We start from the raw sequence: 17,344 nt of genomic DNA on the forward strand, positions 1-17,344 counted from the left end.
AAAGTTTTTTGTTCCTCAAATGGCTTCTTATCCCTTGGATCAAACACATTGCTTTCAACAGTTAAATCCTAATATTTTGAGAGAATATGGTCTGGTTGTTTTAGTGACCAAAGGGAGCTTCAAAAAGTAGGAGGTAGAGATGCTAGAATCCAAACGTATACTATACAATAGTCAGTCAGGCACTGGAAAGAGATTGAGAGAAAGAAGCATCAGTGCATTGATGATATACTACCATTTTTTCAAGAACATAAAAAATTTTTGCTACAAACTATAAGATTATAATTTTAGGATTGCTGTGCACATCCTTTTAGGCTACATAAATACACAACTAAAAAAATCCAAATATCTATTTACTAAGATCAAAGAAATGCTGCCAGAAGGCTTCCATCCACTTCTGAAGATCTTCTCTATTGTCAGCTGCAAAAATCTGAGTTATAGCTTGTCCAGGAACAGGATTGATGACAGAGAAATTATGGATTCTTTTCTTGGCATCCTTATCCATTGCCCGGATTCTGGTTTCCTAAAAATTAAGAAAAAAATTGGGGTTTTGCATGAGAAAATTTCTGTAATGATCAAACAAATGTTTTATTGCTTAGCTACCATATTTATACCTGATGTAACCATAATCTTATTGGTAATCATTTGAAATTTAAAACATGTAATTTTGAGAATTTTTTATATTCAAACTCCAATCTAGGTTTTTAAAAAAGAATGCTTTATATAAAAAAACTGAATAATGTCTTAAATTATGCTATATATAGCACTTATGCTAAATTACATGAGATTAAAACATAACCCCTGTTTTGATCTATCTAAGTGGAAGTTTACTGTCTTTTACATACATCTTAAAATTTCCAATAAAACAAGTACAGCATGTCACAGCTATAATGTGGATTATGTTAACCATATTTCAAATTAATAAAATAGAAGAATCAGTAAAGTATGTTTTTTATTCTAATATTCATGCATAATATCTAGTGCTATCAGTTAAAGCCGTAAAACCGTAACTTAGTGTTTACTGTAGCAAAACAGGTTTTTCTCATTAACATTTATTTTGTATGTAACATTCATTTACAAAGTCCATAGCTAAAGATCCATAAAGTAATATAATCTTTATAATGTTTAAATTATTTTTAAAGTGCTAAGTACAACACTACCACAAAGACAATGGTTTCATTCATGCTGATAGTCTAAACCTTTTTTCTGAGTGATACTAGAATGCTATTATGATGACACTTATTGATTCTATACTTAGAAGATTCTGAGAAGTCTATTCCCAAGTCACACACAGGCACAGCCATGCCACATGGTAAGCTGGCAACTACATGTAGCTTTGACCAAGGAATATTGGGGGATAAAGTCTGTACTAGAACTATCTGTCGCACAAAGATAGAGATTTGATGCCTAGATAATAACTCACTTACACTATTCTAGGGCAATGCTGTCCAGTATAAGTACAATGTGAGCCACATATGTAATTGAAAATTTTCTAAAAACCACAATAAGTAAAAAGAAACTGCTGAAATTAATTTAACGATGTATTTCATGTAACTCAGCATATCTGAAATATGTTGAAGGCTTTCATACTAAGCCTTCAAAATCCAGTTTGTATTTTACACTTACAGCACATCTCGATCTGGACCAGCCACATTGTAAGTGTCTAACAGTGACTCCGGGATAGTGGCTACTGCACTGTACATAGTGGTTCAAGAGAATCATGGTTAAGCCTACTGTAATGTGTGACAAGAATATTTTGGCTGGTAGTAATAAAAGCTGATTAAGAATAGAAAGAAATTCTTCACTGAGTAAAGTGTGAGGAGAGGCTATACAGTCACACACCAAAACCTACATATACATACAATATGGATATTATGTAGTCATTACAGGGTTAGGAAGAAAAGCTATCCATTCCCTGAAAAATGGATAAATACAGGCAGGTGAACACCATATATACTACACAAGGAATTCCCTTCTGAAAGGAATAAATTCTTATTCAAAAACCGTAGGGGAAAAATGTTTGTTGTATAAAGCAGCAACATAACTTTGAACCTTTAGAGTATCACAAAATATAACAATCATTAACCATCTTAGAGACAGTCTATCCTGTCACAGTAGAAATCTAGGAATGTGAGTGTCTTTAGAGGACTGTAATGGGACTTATGCCCAGTATCTTAATTTTATCATAATAGAGTCTTTTTACACTTCTATGTCTTGGTAATAAACTTTGTGAATTAATTCTTTTAAGTAATTATTTTTATTATGTAACAAATTTTGCCCTAAATGGTATCCTTGGAGCTCAAAGATGCACCTAATCATCCACCGTAAATATAAAGCTTATAATCACAAGCAGAGAATGCCTTAAGCTCTAGGAAGAATCTTTGATATGCTACTCTTATCAGACTAATTGAAGGTTAAATCACAGTAGGGGAAAAACCCTCTATTGTATTACAAAATAAAATACAATAAAAAGTATTCTTGTTACTGAAATTGTGCTTCCCTCCACCAATTCCATTTTAATAAACATTTCTGACTACTTTTTGCATAAAGGATTAAAGTGGATTCAATCTTTAAATAAGGGAAATTTGATTTTTATAGATGAATTTGGATATTTTTACCAAGGTATCATTTCAAATGAAACCACTACATAGAAAATCTGATGAACTCAATCATTTATATCCTTCTAAGAGAATATAATGCAAAAATATATAAATACTACTGTGTATACTCCATTAATTCTGGTAGCCATAAATATCACTACATTTTTAAAACTTGAGAGGTTTTTAAAAGGTGCAAATGAAATGCAGAATTTGAATTAACTTCTATATGTTATCATCCAAAATAATTTAATGGAAAACTTTTAACCAAAAAAAATGCATGTCGAAGAAAAAGTGATTAATACAAGTAAAGTTTCTTAGAGTGTCAGAAAGTTCATGCAAGCTGTTTTTTCACTGTGGGAAAATATCAACAATAGTTCTCAGGTCTTCAATTCTCAAAAAAGGAAGTGATTAGAAAACACTAAGGTGAATTTTAGGACTGTTATTTATGGGCTTATGTGTTTATATAAGTGAAGTATCTCCTCTTAGGGTATGAAAACAAGGAACTTGGTAATTCCCTGCCTCCCCCCATATTTCTGCCACCTAAAATATTGCCTAGTACTCAGTAAATGGCTAAAAAGTATTTAAAGAACAAATGAAATAGGAAAAGAACAACTCAAATAATGATTAAAAAGTTTTGTATTGATAGACCCAGATCCTAGAAATAATCTCCAATCCAATTCTTTATGAGGAAACATGTTCTGTGAGAAGTAGTCTATTAAGCCCAGCGTTTCCTGTATTGTTTTTGCTAATCTCAAAACTTCAATTATCTAGGGGGTTTTATAGTCAACTTTTCTTGATTTGTAAATAGATTTGAGATTATTCACTGTGTAATTTTATTCTGTAGCTGGGTTTGCTTTTCGTCAGTCTGCAATTTTTCACTCCATGAGATGGTGGTGTTACCTAGAGAATGCCAAGTGAAATCAATAAAAACATAAACTGGGAAGTCAATTTTGTAATAAAACATAAACTCTAAAGTCACAGGAAAGTTTCATTTAGGTTTTTAAAAATTATTATTTTGAATTAAAACTGTACTTCCTCCTCTTCATTTCTATATACATGGAAAATTACTAGATCAGGACTACATTTATAAATTATATATGTTACTTTTGACTATACGACCATAAAAAATGCACCCAGATTATGGTCTCTAAATACTCTTTACTAAAAAAATCAGAGCTTTTTGAAGAAATGGCTGACTCTCAGCCTGGGCCAGGAAAGGTGTAAGATGATTCTGGAACATCCTGTCCTATCAGAAATCTAAGATTCCTAGGGTTATGTCAAAAGGATTCAAGAGTCAACTCGAAGGGGCTTCTACTAGTCAAACATTGGACATTGATTAGAACATTGATTAGAATAGCAATGGCAATGGACACATTACACATATTTAAATCCAAAAATTCATAACAATATTTAAAAACTAACTCATTGGTCACCTGTGAAACACGGTAGGAAACCATCTCATTGTTTTGGTAACTGACATATAAATGGGAAAAAACAAGCAAGCAAACAAACAAACAAGCAAACAAAAAAACAACAAAAAAAACCCAAGCACTTATCCTGTCTTCCCTATAAGAATTGTACTTCAGGGTAACCAAATAGCTGATGAAGTACAGGCATTCCAGCTATAAGGAATGTATAAATACTACCAGTTTGTAATCCTTAATGAAATAAAGGATCTAAACAATGCTCATTAGTGGTTGTTAAGATGAGTGGAAGACCTAGATATATGATAATGCTTCTTGATGAAAGTATATGACCCTTCCTAAAATGTATTCTTACTAACCAACCAACAAATCTGAATATGATCCAAAAATATAAGAAAAAAGGCAAGCTGGGTGCGGTGGCTCATGCCAGTAATCCCAGCACTTTGGGAGGTGGAGGCAGGTGGATCACTTGAGGTCAGGAGTTCAAGACCAGCCTGACCAACGTGGAGAAATCCCATCTCTACTAAAAATACAAAATTAGCTGGGTGTGGTGGTGCATGCCTGTAAACCCAGCTACTCGGGAGGCTGAGGCAGGAGAATCGCTTGAACTTGGGAGGCAGAGGTTGCAATAAGCCGAGATTGCTCCACTGCTCTCCAGCCTGGGCAACATGAGTGAAACTCCATCTCAAAAAAAAGAAAAAGGAAAGAAAAATGGCAACCCAGGGATGCAACTAGAAAAATCCAGACTATGGAAAAACCCTGCAGGATAAAAGATCAATTTCTTCAGCAAATAAATTGTCTATGGTGTGTGTGTGTGTGTGTGTTTGAAGGGGGGAGTTTGAGGTGGGAGTGAACATAAGTCAACATATTCACTATTATTATTATTATTAAACTTTTAAGTTCAGGGGTACAAGTGCAGGTTTGTTACATAGGTAAACTTGTATCATGGAGGTCTGCTGTAAAGATTATTTAATCACCCAGGTATTAAGCCTAGTAACCATTAGTTATTTTTCCTGATCTCCCTCTTCCCACCCTCCACACTCTCCGATAGGCCTCAGAATGTGTTGTTACCCTCTATATGTCCATGTGTTCTCATCATTTAGCTCTCACTTATAAGTGAGAAAATGTGGTATTTGGTTTTCTGTTCTTGTGTTAGTTTGCTAAGGATAATGGCCTCCAGCTCCATCTATGTCCTTGCAAAGGACATGATCTAGTTCATTTTTATGGCTGCAAAGCATTCCATGGTGTATGTGTACCACATTTTCTTGATCCAGCCCACCGCTGATGGGCATTTAGGTTGATTCCATGTCTTTGCTACTGTGAATGGTGCTGCAATGAAAATATGCGTGCATGTGTCTTTATAATAGATTTATATTCTTTTGGGTATATACCCAGTAATGGGATTGCTGGGTCGAATGGTATCTGTCTTTAGGTCTTTGAGGAATCAACACACTGTCTTTCACAATGGCTGAACTAATTTACACCCCCACCGACAATGTGTAAGCATTCCTTTTTCTAAAGAGACTTAAAAGACCTAATCAATCAACCATAATATGTGGCCCTTATTTGGATCCTAACTCAAAAACTTACAAAAATTGAGACTAGGGATCTTAAAGACTGCCTGGATTTTTAACGATATATTAACTACATATAATTATATCTACATATGACAACTTATATATAAAACCATAAATTTTCTTAAGTGTGACAACTGGAATATTTACAAGTAAAATTATATGGTCTCTAGGATTTGCTTCAAAATATATCTAATGGGGCAATGTGTGAGAGTACAAATGGGTTCATTTATACTATTCTATGTATAAATTACCTTGAATTTTTTTCCAAAGAAAACAATTAAAAAATAAAATACAAACACAAAAACCAAAGTCAGTCTATTATTAATGCCTCTTTCTTGGCTGTAATGCAGATAATATCTCACATCTTCCTTACAAACATGCTATAAAGATAAATGAGTTATTTGAAAAGTGCTTCATCTGAAGTCCTATTAATCAGCAATGAAGACAAAATGTTGGTGCTAAAAACAAGCTTTAGACTTTATATATACGCTAATGACAAAAAAGATTATCTTCGTATATACAAGGAATGTTTGAAATATGTAACGCATAGCTATAAGTTAAACCAACCATGAGGTATGATTAGTATCAGTTTAATATAATTATTTTAAATTTATATTAATTAAATCAGATGTAAACTCCTACAGGAAAATGTTTGAAAAATTATTTTTGCTATATTTACTTTTAAAAATCTGAATAGTTGGTATGATTAGATATTAAGGAAACTAACATAATTGGATTAAAATCCCATGTGCTTCATAATAATTTTGCTTTCTAGGTTCTATGATAAATATAATAGTTAAAAGTATTTTCAAAACAATTTATCCAAGGTCTACTACACTAAGCAGTGTTATTGACTTGTTTAGTACAGATTTTATTAAAATGAATGATGTATATAATATTTAAAACAAGAAAATACTTGATCTCAAAGACTCACACTTTTTTTTAACCATCATACCCCTCACCATATTGACAATGGATAAAGCTTTAGTTAACAAAATGCTTTCTATAATGTGTAGGAAATTCAGTTAAGTACCTGTTATTGAGAATGTCTTGCTCAAGAACATTCTTGTGAAGTTTTCTGAATTTGAAGCAATCACTTTGAAGTAAATCACCCTTTCAAATTTGGATTGACAATGGGAGGGGAATAGCTTTTAGGCTTTTCTTCCCTTAATGTGACTATTTCCACAGACAGCTCCCTATGAAAATTAATGAACTAACTTAGCCTTACAAGAAATGCCATTTAGAAGGACAAGAATTATAGCTTGAGAACAGATCCTGTGATCTAAATAACAGAACTATTATTTATATACCTTACCAACTGTGAAATTTATGTTTTCAAATAATTTTTAAGTAGCATTAAGGAAAATTATTTTCATGAGAAAAGAAGAAAGACAACCAAAAGACAAAAAACTCTGATTTGTATTTAATGTTTAACATTATTAAGCTTAAAGATCTTAGAGACCAACCATTAGAAATATACTAAACACTAAAAGAGAAACAGTATTCTTTTTGCTTGAGATGGAGTCTCACTCTGTCACCCAGGCTGGAGTGCAGTGGCACAATCTCGGCTCACTGCAACCTCCACCTCCCAAGTTCAAGCAATTATCCTGCCTTAGCCTCCCGAGTAACTGGGACTACAGGCGTGTGCCACCATGCCTGGCTAATTGTGTTTTTAGTAGAGATGGGATTTCACCCTGTTAGCCAGGATGGTCTCAATCTCCTGATCTCGTGATCTGCCCGTGCTGACCTCCCAAAGTGCTGGGATTACAGGCGTGAGCTACCGCACCCAGCCAAGAAACACTATTCTTAAAAGTTTTATTTGATCCTTACCTGCTGTATCAGAAAATACCAAACTGGTTTTTATCCTTTGTTTATTTAAGAATACACTGTTCGAGACCACCCTGGGCAACATGGTGAAACTCCGTCTCTACTAAAAAAAAAAAAAAAATTCTGGGGTAATTAAAACTTTTAGGTAAATAATAGTTATGGCCAGTAGCTAGCCGTTTTGTAGGCACTACCAAAAGGGCACAGCGAAAACTTCAAAAATTAGCTGGGCATGGTGGTAGGTGCCTATAATCCCAGCTACTCAGGAGGCTGAGGCAGGAGAATAGCTGGAAGCCGGGAGGTGGAGGTTGCAGTGAGCCAAGATGGCACCACTGCAATCCAGCCTAGGCAACAGAGTAAGACTCCATCTCAAAAATAAATAAACAACTAAATAGGAAAAAAAAAAAAAAAAAAAGAATATACTAAGAAGCTGGGTATGGTGGCTCATACTTGTAATCCCAGCACTTTGGGAGGCTGAGGCAGGCAGATTGCTTGAGCCCAGGAGTTTGAGACCAGCCTGGGTAACATGGTGAAACCCTGTCTTTACAAAAAATACAAAAATTAGCCAGGTGTGGTGGCATGTACCTGTAGTCCCAGCTACTAGGGAGGTTAAGGCGGGAGGATCCCTTATGTCTGGGAGGTGGAGGCTGCAGTGAGCTGTGATGGCACCATTGCACTCCAGCCTGAGAGACAGGGCCAGACCCTGTCTCAAACAAACAAACAAACAAACAAACAGAAAACGCTAATAGCATGTCTCCCTTACAAATTTGCAAGGTAAGAGAAAAACAATCAAAATATCTAACTTAGATTTAAAAACCAAGTAATTTAAAACACTGAATAGACAAAAACCTATGAATTTATCACTATATAAGACAGTGAAGGTAGGGGAGGGAGGAAGATAACACTCATCTGCTACCCCTGGAGGGAGTAATATCAACTCCAATATATATTACCAATACCACTGCAATACCAATACATGACACCAACTTCTTACCCTGAAAACTGGCAATTAAGATACCAAGTATTTATCCTGCCTTTTCACAAGAGACTGTAATTCATCCCTAGTTGATATGAAAAACTTCTTTACAAAAAGAATGCCAAAAGGAAGGACATATGTAGAATGAAAGTAGTATGAGAAAATCACCCAGAATCTCCCGTGTAATAACTGATTTAGACAAAGATAATCACAGGTGGCTAAAACCATTATGTGAAAGATTGTTAGAAAACAAACACAGTCACACATTGCCAAGGTGTCTCCTCACTGGCTACTTGGTAATCGTAAAGAGGGAAGATTACTTTATGTTGGAGAGAGGGCATCACCAGTAGTGGCGACAACCTGACATCATGAGCCTCCTAACGGGAGGCTCTATAAAGTACTTGTCTGTCATCAACCATAAAATATTCTAATAAAAATGTTTTACATAAATACAATCAAGCCTCTAGACCTCATTTACAAATTAGAAGAATTGTCGAGGATGCGTAATCCTTGAATAATCCTGGACTGAAGACCTGAGGTAAAAGGCCATTTTGGGAAAACGGGGAAATCTGAATATGGACTGAGCATTAGGTGACATAAAAAAGTTATTTTTAATTTTCTTAGCTGTGATAATGGTATTATGATTATATATATATAAAAGGTCCCTATTTTTATTAATAGGAGTTACATGTTGAAGTATTCAGGAATGAAGTATCATGATATCAAAGTCTTATGTTCAAATGGGTCATCAAAAAATATAGATTTAATCAAAGAGATAATGTAAATATGACAAAATGTTAACTGCTGAGTCTAGGTGGTATGTATATGGGCCACCAGTATAGTTTGTTTTTTTTTTCCAACTTTTCTGTACATTTGAATCATTTTGTAAGTTGAGAATAGTGCTCAACTATTACAAAAATTACTTTAAATGGAAAAATAATTACATAACAGTCATGTTTTAGGAAGTAACAAATATATTTCTTGACTGGGATAGTGCTTGATTTTTTCAATAAGGAGATCAGTGAATTCACTATTAAGAGGGAAGTTTTCAGGTGAATGGAAAAATTCAAAGGAAGCCTGAGGTAGAAGTAAGAACTACAAAGAGAAAAAGGCTTCTAAAGAGAAAAACACAGGAAACCTATACTGGAGAAAATTAAGATGGCAATATTGCAAAGAAGGAAAACAGAATACTTTGTCATCAGTTTCATCTTTGAGATTAACAATTAAATTATATTTATTTATATTCTATAATAATAATAAATATATCTTTCCAACCTTAACTCTTATTTCATGTCTAATTTTAAAATGCTCTTTTGTATTTTACACAGAAGTTATGTACAATGGAAGAGATAATTAACTCACCAGTCCTCAAGGTCAAATGTAGCTCACATTGTCTCCAAGTATAAGGCTAAATCTATACAAATTACTAAATTAATAATTTTCCTGTGATATGTAATGGCTAATTGTGGAAGAAACACTGGAATTTTAAGTCTGCTGATTTCAGTCATCTTAACAATGCCACTGATTGACTACAAAATCTCATTAGTCACCTCGCCATCAGCCTTTATTACCACAAGGAAAAGTAAATCAATTAAAATAGGTCAATTTAGTCAGGCCATATAAACATTGTCACCATTTTTCTGGAATTAGATCCTTGTCATCAGACTGAAAATACAGACACACTGACTACAATAACACAGTTTTATTATAAATGTTCTCTTAAATTTAAATCGTAAAGTGTCCACACACATGCCTAAGCCATCGCCTATAAGTCTACTGTGGCTTCATCCTCAGAACCTCATTTTATAGCTACTTTTTAACTTTCAAAATTTATTTACAGTGATATAAAGAGAGGGAAAAGTCTAATTTTGCCTTCCAAATCTAGTCTAGCAGTACGCCTATGAGGAAATAGCAAAAACAGTCCATGAATTTTTATCTATTTTTTCCTACTCATTAGGAAAAGGGTGAGCCATATAATTTTCCTTACTAATTTGGAAAGTTCTATCTGATCTCTGAGACTATTTCTTCACTTGTAAAAGAAATAATATAGGCCGGGCGCGGTGGCTCATGCTTGTAATCCCAGCACTTTGGGAGGCCGAGGCGGGCGGATCACGAGGTCAGGAGATCGAGACCACGGTGAAACTCCATCTCTACTAAAAATACAAAAAAATTAGCCGGGCATAGTGGCGGGCGCCTGTAGTCCCAGCTACTCGGAGAGGCTGAGGCAGGAGAATGGCGTGAATCCGGGAGGCAGAGCTTGCAGTGAGCCGAGACTGCACCACTGCACTCCAGCCTGGGTGACAGAGCGAGACTCCGTCTCAAAAAAAAAAAAAAAAAAAAAAAAAAGAAATAATATACCTGTAAAACAGGGCTGCCATAGCTGCTTTGCCTACCTTAAAGGGCTAAGATAAGGCAAGCTGAATTCCTTCAAGACTGTCTTCAAATAAAACTAATGACTTTAAAAATATCATTTGTTTAGATTACATTTTATGACTGAATATTCTATGGTATAAAATATAAGAAAAAAATTAGTAGGATTTCATTTTTACTCCTCAGCTATTTAGTAAAAGCCAAAGTAGACATAATCATATACAAAGAACTTTTACCAAAATTATTTAAGCCGAATCTAGTGCAATAATTAGTTACGTATAGATTTGGAGAAATTCTAAGAAGAAAACTGGCCTGGACTTTTAAAAAATGTCAATGTAATGAAAGGCATAAATAAAGGCAGGAGGTGAAGGGCACAATTTAGATGAAAGGAATCAAAGGAAATGCTGACCAGATGCAGTACATGATCCTTGATAAGGTCCTGGATCAAACACTAAATAAAAATTAGAAAGGATATTTTGGGGACAATTAGAGCAATTTCTTCTGTATATTAGATAATATTGTATCAACAATAAACTTTTTGAGCATGACAATAATATGGTTACGAAAAAGTGTCCTTGGTTTTAGGAGAAATATGCTAACATATTCAGAGAAGAAATGTTATGTTGTTTGCAACTGATTTTAAAATGGTTCAGAAAAAAAATTTTAACTAGAGAGAAAGCAAATGTGGCAAAATGTTAACAACAGCTGAAGAATCTAGATGAATGGTATACAGGTGTTCATTATTCTGTTTCAATTTTTCCATCTGAAATTTTCAAAAGACTAAAGTGAAAAAGCGGCAGGAAATACAACACTGCATAAACCAAACAAAATAAAAAGTTGGCAAGTAATGAAAAAAGCATGTCAATTTTTCATTAATAAAATTATGTATTTCAAAAACCGAATTTTCTAAGCCAAAATAGATTCATTATAATACTGATGTATTATGTCCTTGATTTGTCAAAACAGTTTAAACAGAAGTTAAATTAGGTGAATTTATATAATAAAAGGTCTCACTAAAAGACTTTCTGTAAGTAAAAAGCAGTGTAATTTCTAAAAGCGGAATAGAAATAGACAAAAATGTTATTATTGGAGAAGATCATGAAACTCAAGTCTTTACAGATTAGTAGACTGGTACCTACGGGTTTTCAGGAATACAACTATTATATAAAAGGACATACAACTTTACATTCTTCTTTAAAGGATAATTTCAAAGATAAGGAGAACAAATACGATGTCTCATGTTTTATCACACACTTCAACCACACCAAAGACAAGCAAAGTAGAATAACTAGAAACAATTAGGGGCAGCCCACAGGCAAAAACCATGATATTTCGGTCTAGAAATGCATTTATTCTAGAGTAGGAATGCTCTAAAAAATGAGGAAAGAAAAATCCCCTAATCAACACTAGACTTGAATAATAGACAAAGCTAAATTTACGACTGTGAAGTAGAAGAAACTAAGTCTGCCTTATATTGAAGTTTTCCTATAGGATTCCAGATGAAAAAATTGTAGCTAGATTTCAATAGTCTCCTTTGTATCAAACCAGTATATATATACTTGACAAATTCTCTAGGTCGTGTGGTACTACTTTTTAAATGCAGTATAAGCGCTCAACTATTCTAAATGGACTGGCAGGCTTTTCTGTTCTGACAGAAGATTGGACAATTGCCCATCAATCCCATAGGAAATCAGAAAGTATAGTCAAGAATGTCTTTTTATGGCTTCATTTGAATACTAACTAGAAACAGCATCATTACAACATGATCTAACAATTTATGTTTAATCTCTTAAATAAATTCATAAAAAATTTAAATATACTGTTAACGTGGAGTTACATTCTCTGCTTTAAAACCTATTTACTGGTATAGATGTCCATTACTATGTTTTCTTAGGAAATACACATTTTCTTATAACAGATAAGCTCTAATAGAAAAACAGAAATAGATTAAATCATATTTATGAAGTAACCTGTTTTTACCAGTGCTTCTCTTTTATTTCTAAGACAACAACAATGTAAACTGCACAGACAAAAACAAACTTCCTAAGATGTATCTTTTTTTCTCAAAATAGCATTTCCTCTACCTTGTTAATGGGTACTACCAAAGCTGGTTCCACTTTAGCTTCAATTTCCTCTGGACTGTAAAAACAATAGAGTTTACCTCCTCGCAAAACACAATACAGCCTTCTCCAACTAATCAGACCTTCTACCATTTGCTGAAAAAAAAAAAAAATCAAGAGACTATGAATTTTAAGTTATTATCACTTTAACTCAATTCATCAAAATACTTATCAAGGTTAGTTATTTAGAATTTTTAAAATGTGATGGAATTATCCATTAATTTGATATACAAAAGGTTAATTGCCCCAAATCCAAGAGTATGTTAATATCAGAGAAGAAAAGTTTGGAATTCTTAAAGGCATTAAGTGAAATGGAGGCAACGATTACCACCTAACTTTTACACACATAAAACCATAGATCAATGGTGTTTTAGAAAAGCTAGTCGATTAAAAATTAGTGCTTAGAATTCTATAGCAATTCATCAAATGACTCAGGAAAATTATAAAAACAATTCTATATGTTCAAAATATTATTTTCCCTTACTGTTCTCAGAGCATCGGAAAATGTCAACTATCCTTTAAGAATGCAAATTTTCCTTCCTCCTAATGGAATCTTTTAGAAAAAGCTATTGATTCATTGAAGTTCACAATTAATTATTTACTGAATATAAATAACTATGGTTATAAATAAATCAGCAGTAGGTGGCACAGAGGCAGGCAGCTTTGGAAGCTCAGAGTCCTAAACCGTGCCAAACGCTGTCTGCCAGAAAGACCTTTATGTGAAAGGTGTTGAGCAGCCCTCATCAGTTTCCACAAGGAGCCCTCTGTTGCTGATTATCCTGTTGCTGCTATTAATGAAGCAGAGGAGCATGGAGAGGTAGTGCCTTAGCCATCAACATTGCAGTAGATCCCTCCCTGCCTTGTCATTCTTTTAACCCCGCACCCCCTACAGTTTATATCTGATAACATTTAGAAAACTGACATTTAAAAAAAGACTTAAAAAATACTTCTCAATATCAGAAGGTGAAACAACTGCCAGTATATTAAGATTTAAAGTAGAGCTACAATCGCTGTAGGATATTTAAAGTCCTCTAACCTGCTGATTAAGAAATCCTGCAAATGCATCCTCAGCCATACAAGCTGGCTGGGCAACCAGTCGGCAGCACATGTTGCCATACAGGGGAAGCCAAAATGAAGACTCCTCTATTTAAAGGAGAAAGAAAAAAAAATCAAGTTATAAATATAAGTTTATTTAAGGTCATCATACATTTTGATTTTTCTCTTTTTACAATTTTGTTTTGCTTTGTACAGAACATATTTTAGAATTAGTTTCATGTAAAGATTTATCCTACCCAAATACCAGTGCCATATTTAGTGAGAAAATCAAATATGAGAATAGAAAGGACAGGATAATATTAAACTGACAGTTTATAGCATGCTATCACCTGAATAAAAATGAACTGTTTAGTCTCTTGTTTGATTTTAATTATTCAATGAAAGTTGTTCAGAGAATATAAGTGATCTCATTTAATATAAAAACATTCTAATAAAGTAATTTATGTTTGTCAAATTCTACTTTTTGCTCTGATTTTCATTATAATAATTAGAAAAGTGATCCTCTGAATAAAACATTATTTCACTTTGCGAGGCTGAGGCAGGCGGATCACTTGAGGTCAGGAGTTTGAGATCAGCCTGGCCAATATGGTGAAACCCTGTCTCTACTAAAAATACAAAAATTAGCTGGGCATGGTGGTGCATGCTTGTAGTCCCAGCTGCTTGGGAGGCTGAGGCAGAAGAATCGCTAGAGCCCGGGAGACGGAGGTTGCAGTGAGCTCAGACTGCACCGCTGCACTCCAGCCTGGGCAACAGAGCAAAAACAAAGCAAAACAAAAACAAAAACAAAAAACACTATTTCAGAGAACTTAAGATAACTTAACATTTTTGGCCCTTCCTCCTCCCCTTCTCTTGCTGAACAATCAGTCATAAGCCATTAGATAGAGCCCCCAACATGAACATCTGTGCCAGGACTGGAGAAGGAGCTGTGATGTGCTAGAAGTGGATGATGGAGACAGGCAGAATGAGAATGGTGAGTAGCAGGGGCCGCCTGCAGGAGGTATCAGCACCTGAAGGGGCTGAGAGGGTGACGACACTGGGGCACAGCCTAGATTTGGGACTCCGTCTTGAGCAAGCAGGGTAAAAGAGGTATGGCTGGGAAGAGGAGCCTCACATTGAACATTAGAGCCCAATGAATGAAGAACTAGCCCAGATTGAAGGAAAATTAAAAAGCATGATAATTAAATGAACTGTATGATTCTGCACTGTATCCCTCTGCTATAAAGAACATTATTGTGACAATGGGCAATATCTTGAATGGACTCTGAGGATTAGATGGTGGTAATGTATTAGTATTCATTTCTTGACGTCAAGAGTGATGATGATGTAGCTGAATGTCCTGATAGTAGGAAATATGTATTAATACATTTTGGGGTACAGACTATCATGTAAGCAACTTGCTCTCATATTTTTTTTGAGAAAAAAAAAAGATCTTGACATTTAAGCTGAGTGTGGTGGTGTGTGCCTGTAGTCCCAGCTACTCGGGATGCCAAGGTGGGAGGAGTGCTTGCACCCAGGAGTTATACCGATACCCGTCTCTGATTAAAAAAAAAAATCTTGACATTCAACTTGCAACTTTTCTGGAAGTTTGACATTGTTTAAAAAAGTTATTTCAAAAAACATTAAGATACTCCTTTAATGAAGATACCTACCTGTGTACTACCTATCTATATGGAGGAAAGCACTAAATAATTTATTCTAGGCATCAGAGTATAAATAAAAACCCAACATATGGCCCTTAGTTCACACTGGACCACATAAAAATGATTTTTAAAGTTTTCGCTGTGCCCTGTTGGTAGTGCCTACAAAATGGCTAGCTACTGGCCATAACTATTATTTACCTAAAAGTTTTAATTACCCTAGAATTTTTTTTGTATAAATAGTTAATATATACATGCAAGGCAGCGAAGGTTTGTAGTAAAACCAAAAAGTATTAAACTTACCTACCCAAGATTCTACTACAGAATAGCACACAACAATGTTCTGAGACTATTCAAATCTTTTTCATTAATACATTTTTACAGCTGCTATATTTTAGAAATAAGGGGCTTAATCTGGGAAAAATAAATGCACAAGCATAATACATACAATTCCAAAATGCAAACACGAATAAACAAAAGTTGTCTTTCCTAAAACAGGCAGCAAATGAAATGAAAATTCTGTAAAAGCATGTATTTCAGTAACACATTGGAAATCAACTTTCTGATTTGTAAATTTAAAAGTTTGAAAGCAAACTTCTTTATATAGGCAATCTCAGATTTATGAATAGCTTATGTTCTAAATATCCGTAAGTTAGTTGAAAAGTACATCATAAAGAGTAAGAAACATGAAGGATACAATGAAAAAGACTAACATAGGTTTAACAGGCATGCAAAAAGGACAAAAGCTACACAACAGCAGAGGCAGTTTCAAATAGATAAGTGAGATTTTGTCCAAACTGATGAAACATATCAACAATGTAAAGAAGCTCAAGAAACCCCAAGCAGCATAAATAAACTCTACACCTAATTATACCATAGTAAAATTTTAGAAAACCAAAGGCAAAAAGAAATAAAAAGATTACACTCATAGTGGTGACACACTGGCAAATGATTTACAACATTTATAATAAAATAATAAAAGCCAAAAATATTGGAATTATATGTTCAATATTCAAGAGAAAATTAAAACTGCAGAATTAAGAAATATCTTCAATAATGAGGCAAAATAAAGTCATCTTCAGATAAACAAAAAGAAAAAGAAGTCTGATATCAGCATAACTCACTAAAAGAAATTCTAAGGCTTATAATTCAAGCAGAGGGAAAAGCATCCCAGATGCAAGGCATAAGATACAAGTAGTGCATAGAAACATGTAGGTAAATCTAAATAAGTATTAAATCTAAATAAGTACTAAAAAAAAAAGAATTACAATATATAACAATAGCACATAGGTTAGGGAAAAGAGTTTCACTGTTCTAAAGTCCTTGTATTGTCTGAGAAAAGCACAAAACTATCTTTTAAGTTTAGTTTTTAATAAGTATGATTAATGAAATTTTTAGGGGTAAATTCTAAAAAACGAGAAAAAGGATTTATAGCTTTAATTCAAACAAGGAAAAGTTGCCTTAAAAGGCAAGAAAAAAAATAACCATGGAATAGGTGAGACAAATAGAAAACACAGGTTATCATAGATTTAAACCCAAATATATAGCTATTTGATATTAAATACAAAAGGAATAAAAGCTTCGGTAAAAAAAAGATTGTCAAATTAGAGAAAGATTAAAATCCAATATAATGCTGTTTGAAGAGGCATGTTTGTAACATAAAAATAAGTACAGTTTGAGGTAAAAGAAGAAAATACACAATTTAAACACGTACATGCATCAAATAACAAAGGTTCAAATTATATACAGTAAAAATAGATATA

At 33.9% G+C, this 17,344-nt stretch overlaps 1 protein-coding gene and 1 long non-coding RNA gene across 4 annotated transcripts in view; one reads left to right on the forward strand and one right to left on the reverse strand.

The window, feature by feature from the left end:
* RTKN2 (rhotekin 2) overlaps positions 1-17,344 on the reverse strand; it is an 82,338-nt gene that overhangs the window by 11,959 nt on the left and 53,035 nt on the right. Inside the window, exons 8-10 of the mRNA XM_055274428.2 lie at positions 13,925-14,031; positions 12,853-12,984; positions 355-520 (exon numbers count right to left, since the gene is read on the reverse strand). Coding sequence (XP_055130403.1) covers positions 355-520; positions 12,853-12,984; positions 13,925-14,031 — 405 coding nt within the window. The remainder of the gene's footprint in view (positions 1-354; positions 521-12,852; positions 12,985-13,924; positions 14,032-17,344) is intronic.
* The window catches only part of LOC129480539 (uncharacterized), a 30,140-nt gene continuing 14,054 nt past the window's right edge, over positions 1,259-17,344 (forward strand). For 2 of the 3 annotated variants that reach the window (XR_008657076.2, XR_010120481.1), the window contains exons 1-2: positions 1,259-1,309; positions 14,809-14,914. This is a non-coding gene — a long non-coding RNA (uncharacterized lncRNA). Of the gene's footprint in view, positions 1,310-12,875; positions 13,065-14,808; positions 14,915-17,344 lie in introns of those variants that run through there. The other variant, XR_010120480.1, reaches the window with a different exon arrangement.

The sequence above is a fragment of the Symphalangus syndactylus genome, chromosome 4 (assembly GCF_028878055.3).
Source record: "Symphalangus syndactylus isolate Jambi chromosome 4, NHGRI_mSymSyn1-v2.1_pri, whole genome shotgun sequence".
NCBI classification, from domain to species: domain Eukaryota; kingdom Metazoa; phylum Chordata; class Mammalia; order Primates; family Hylobatidae; genus Symphalangus; species Symphalangus syndactylus.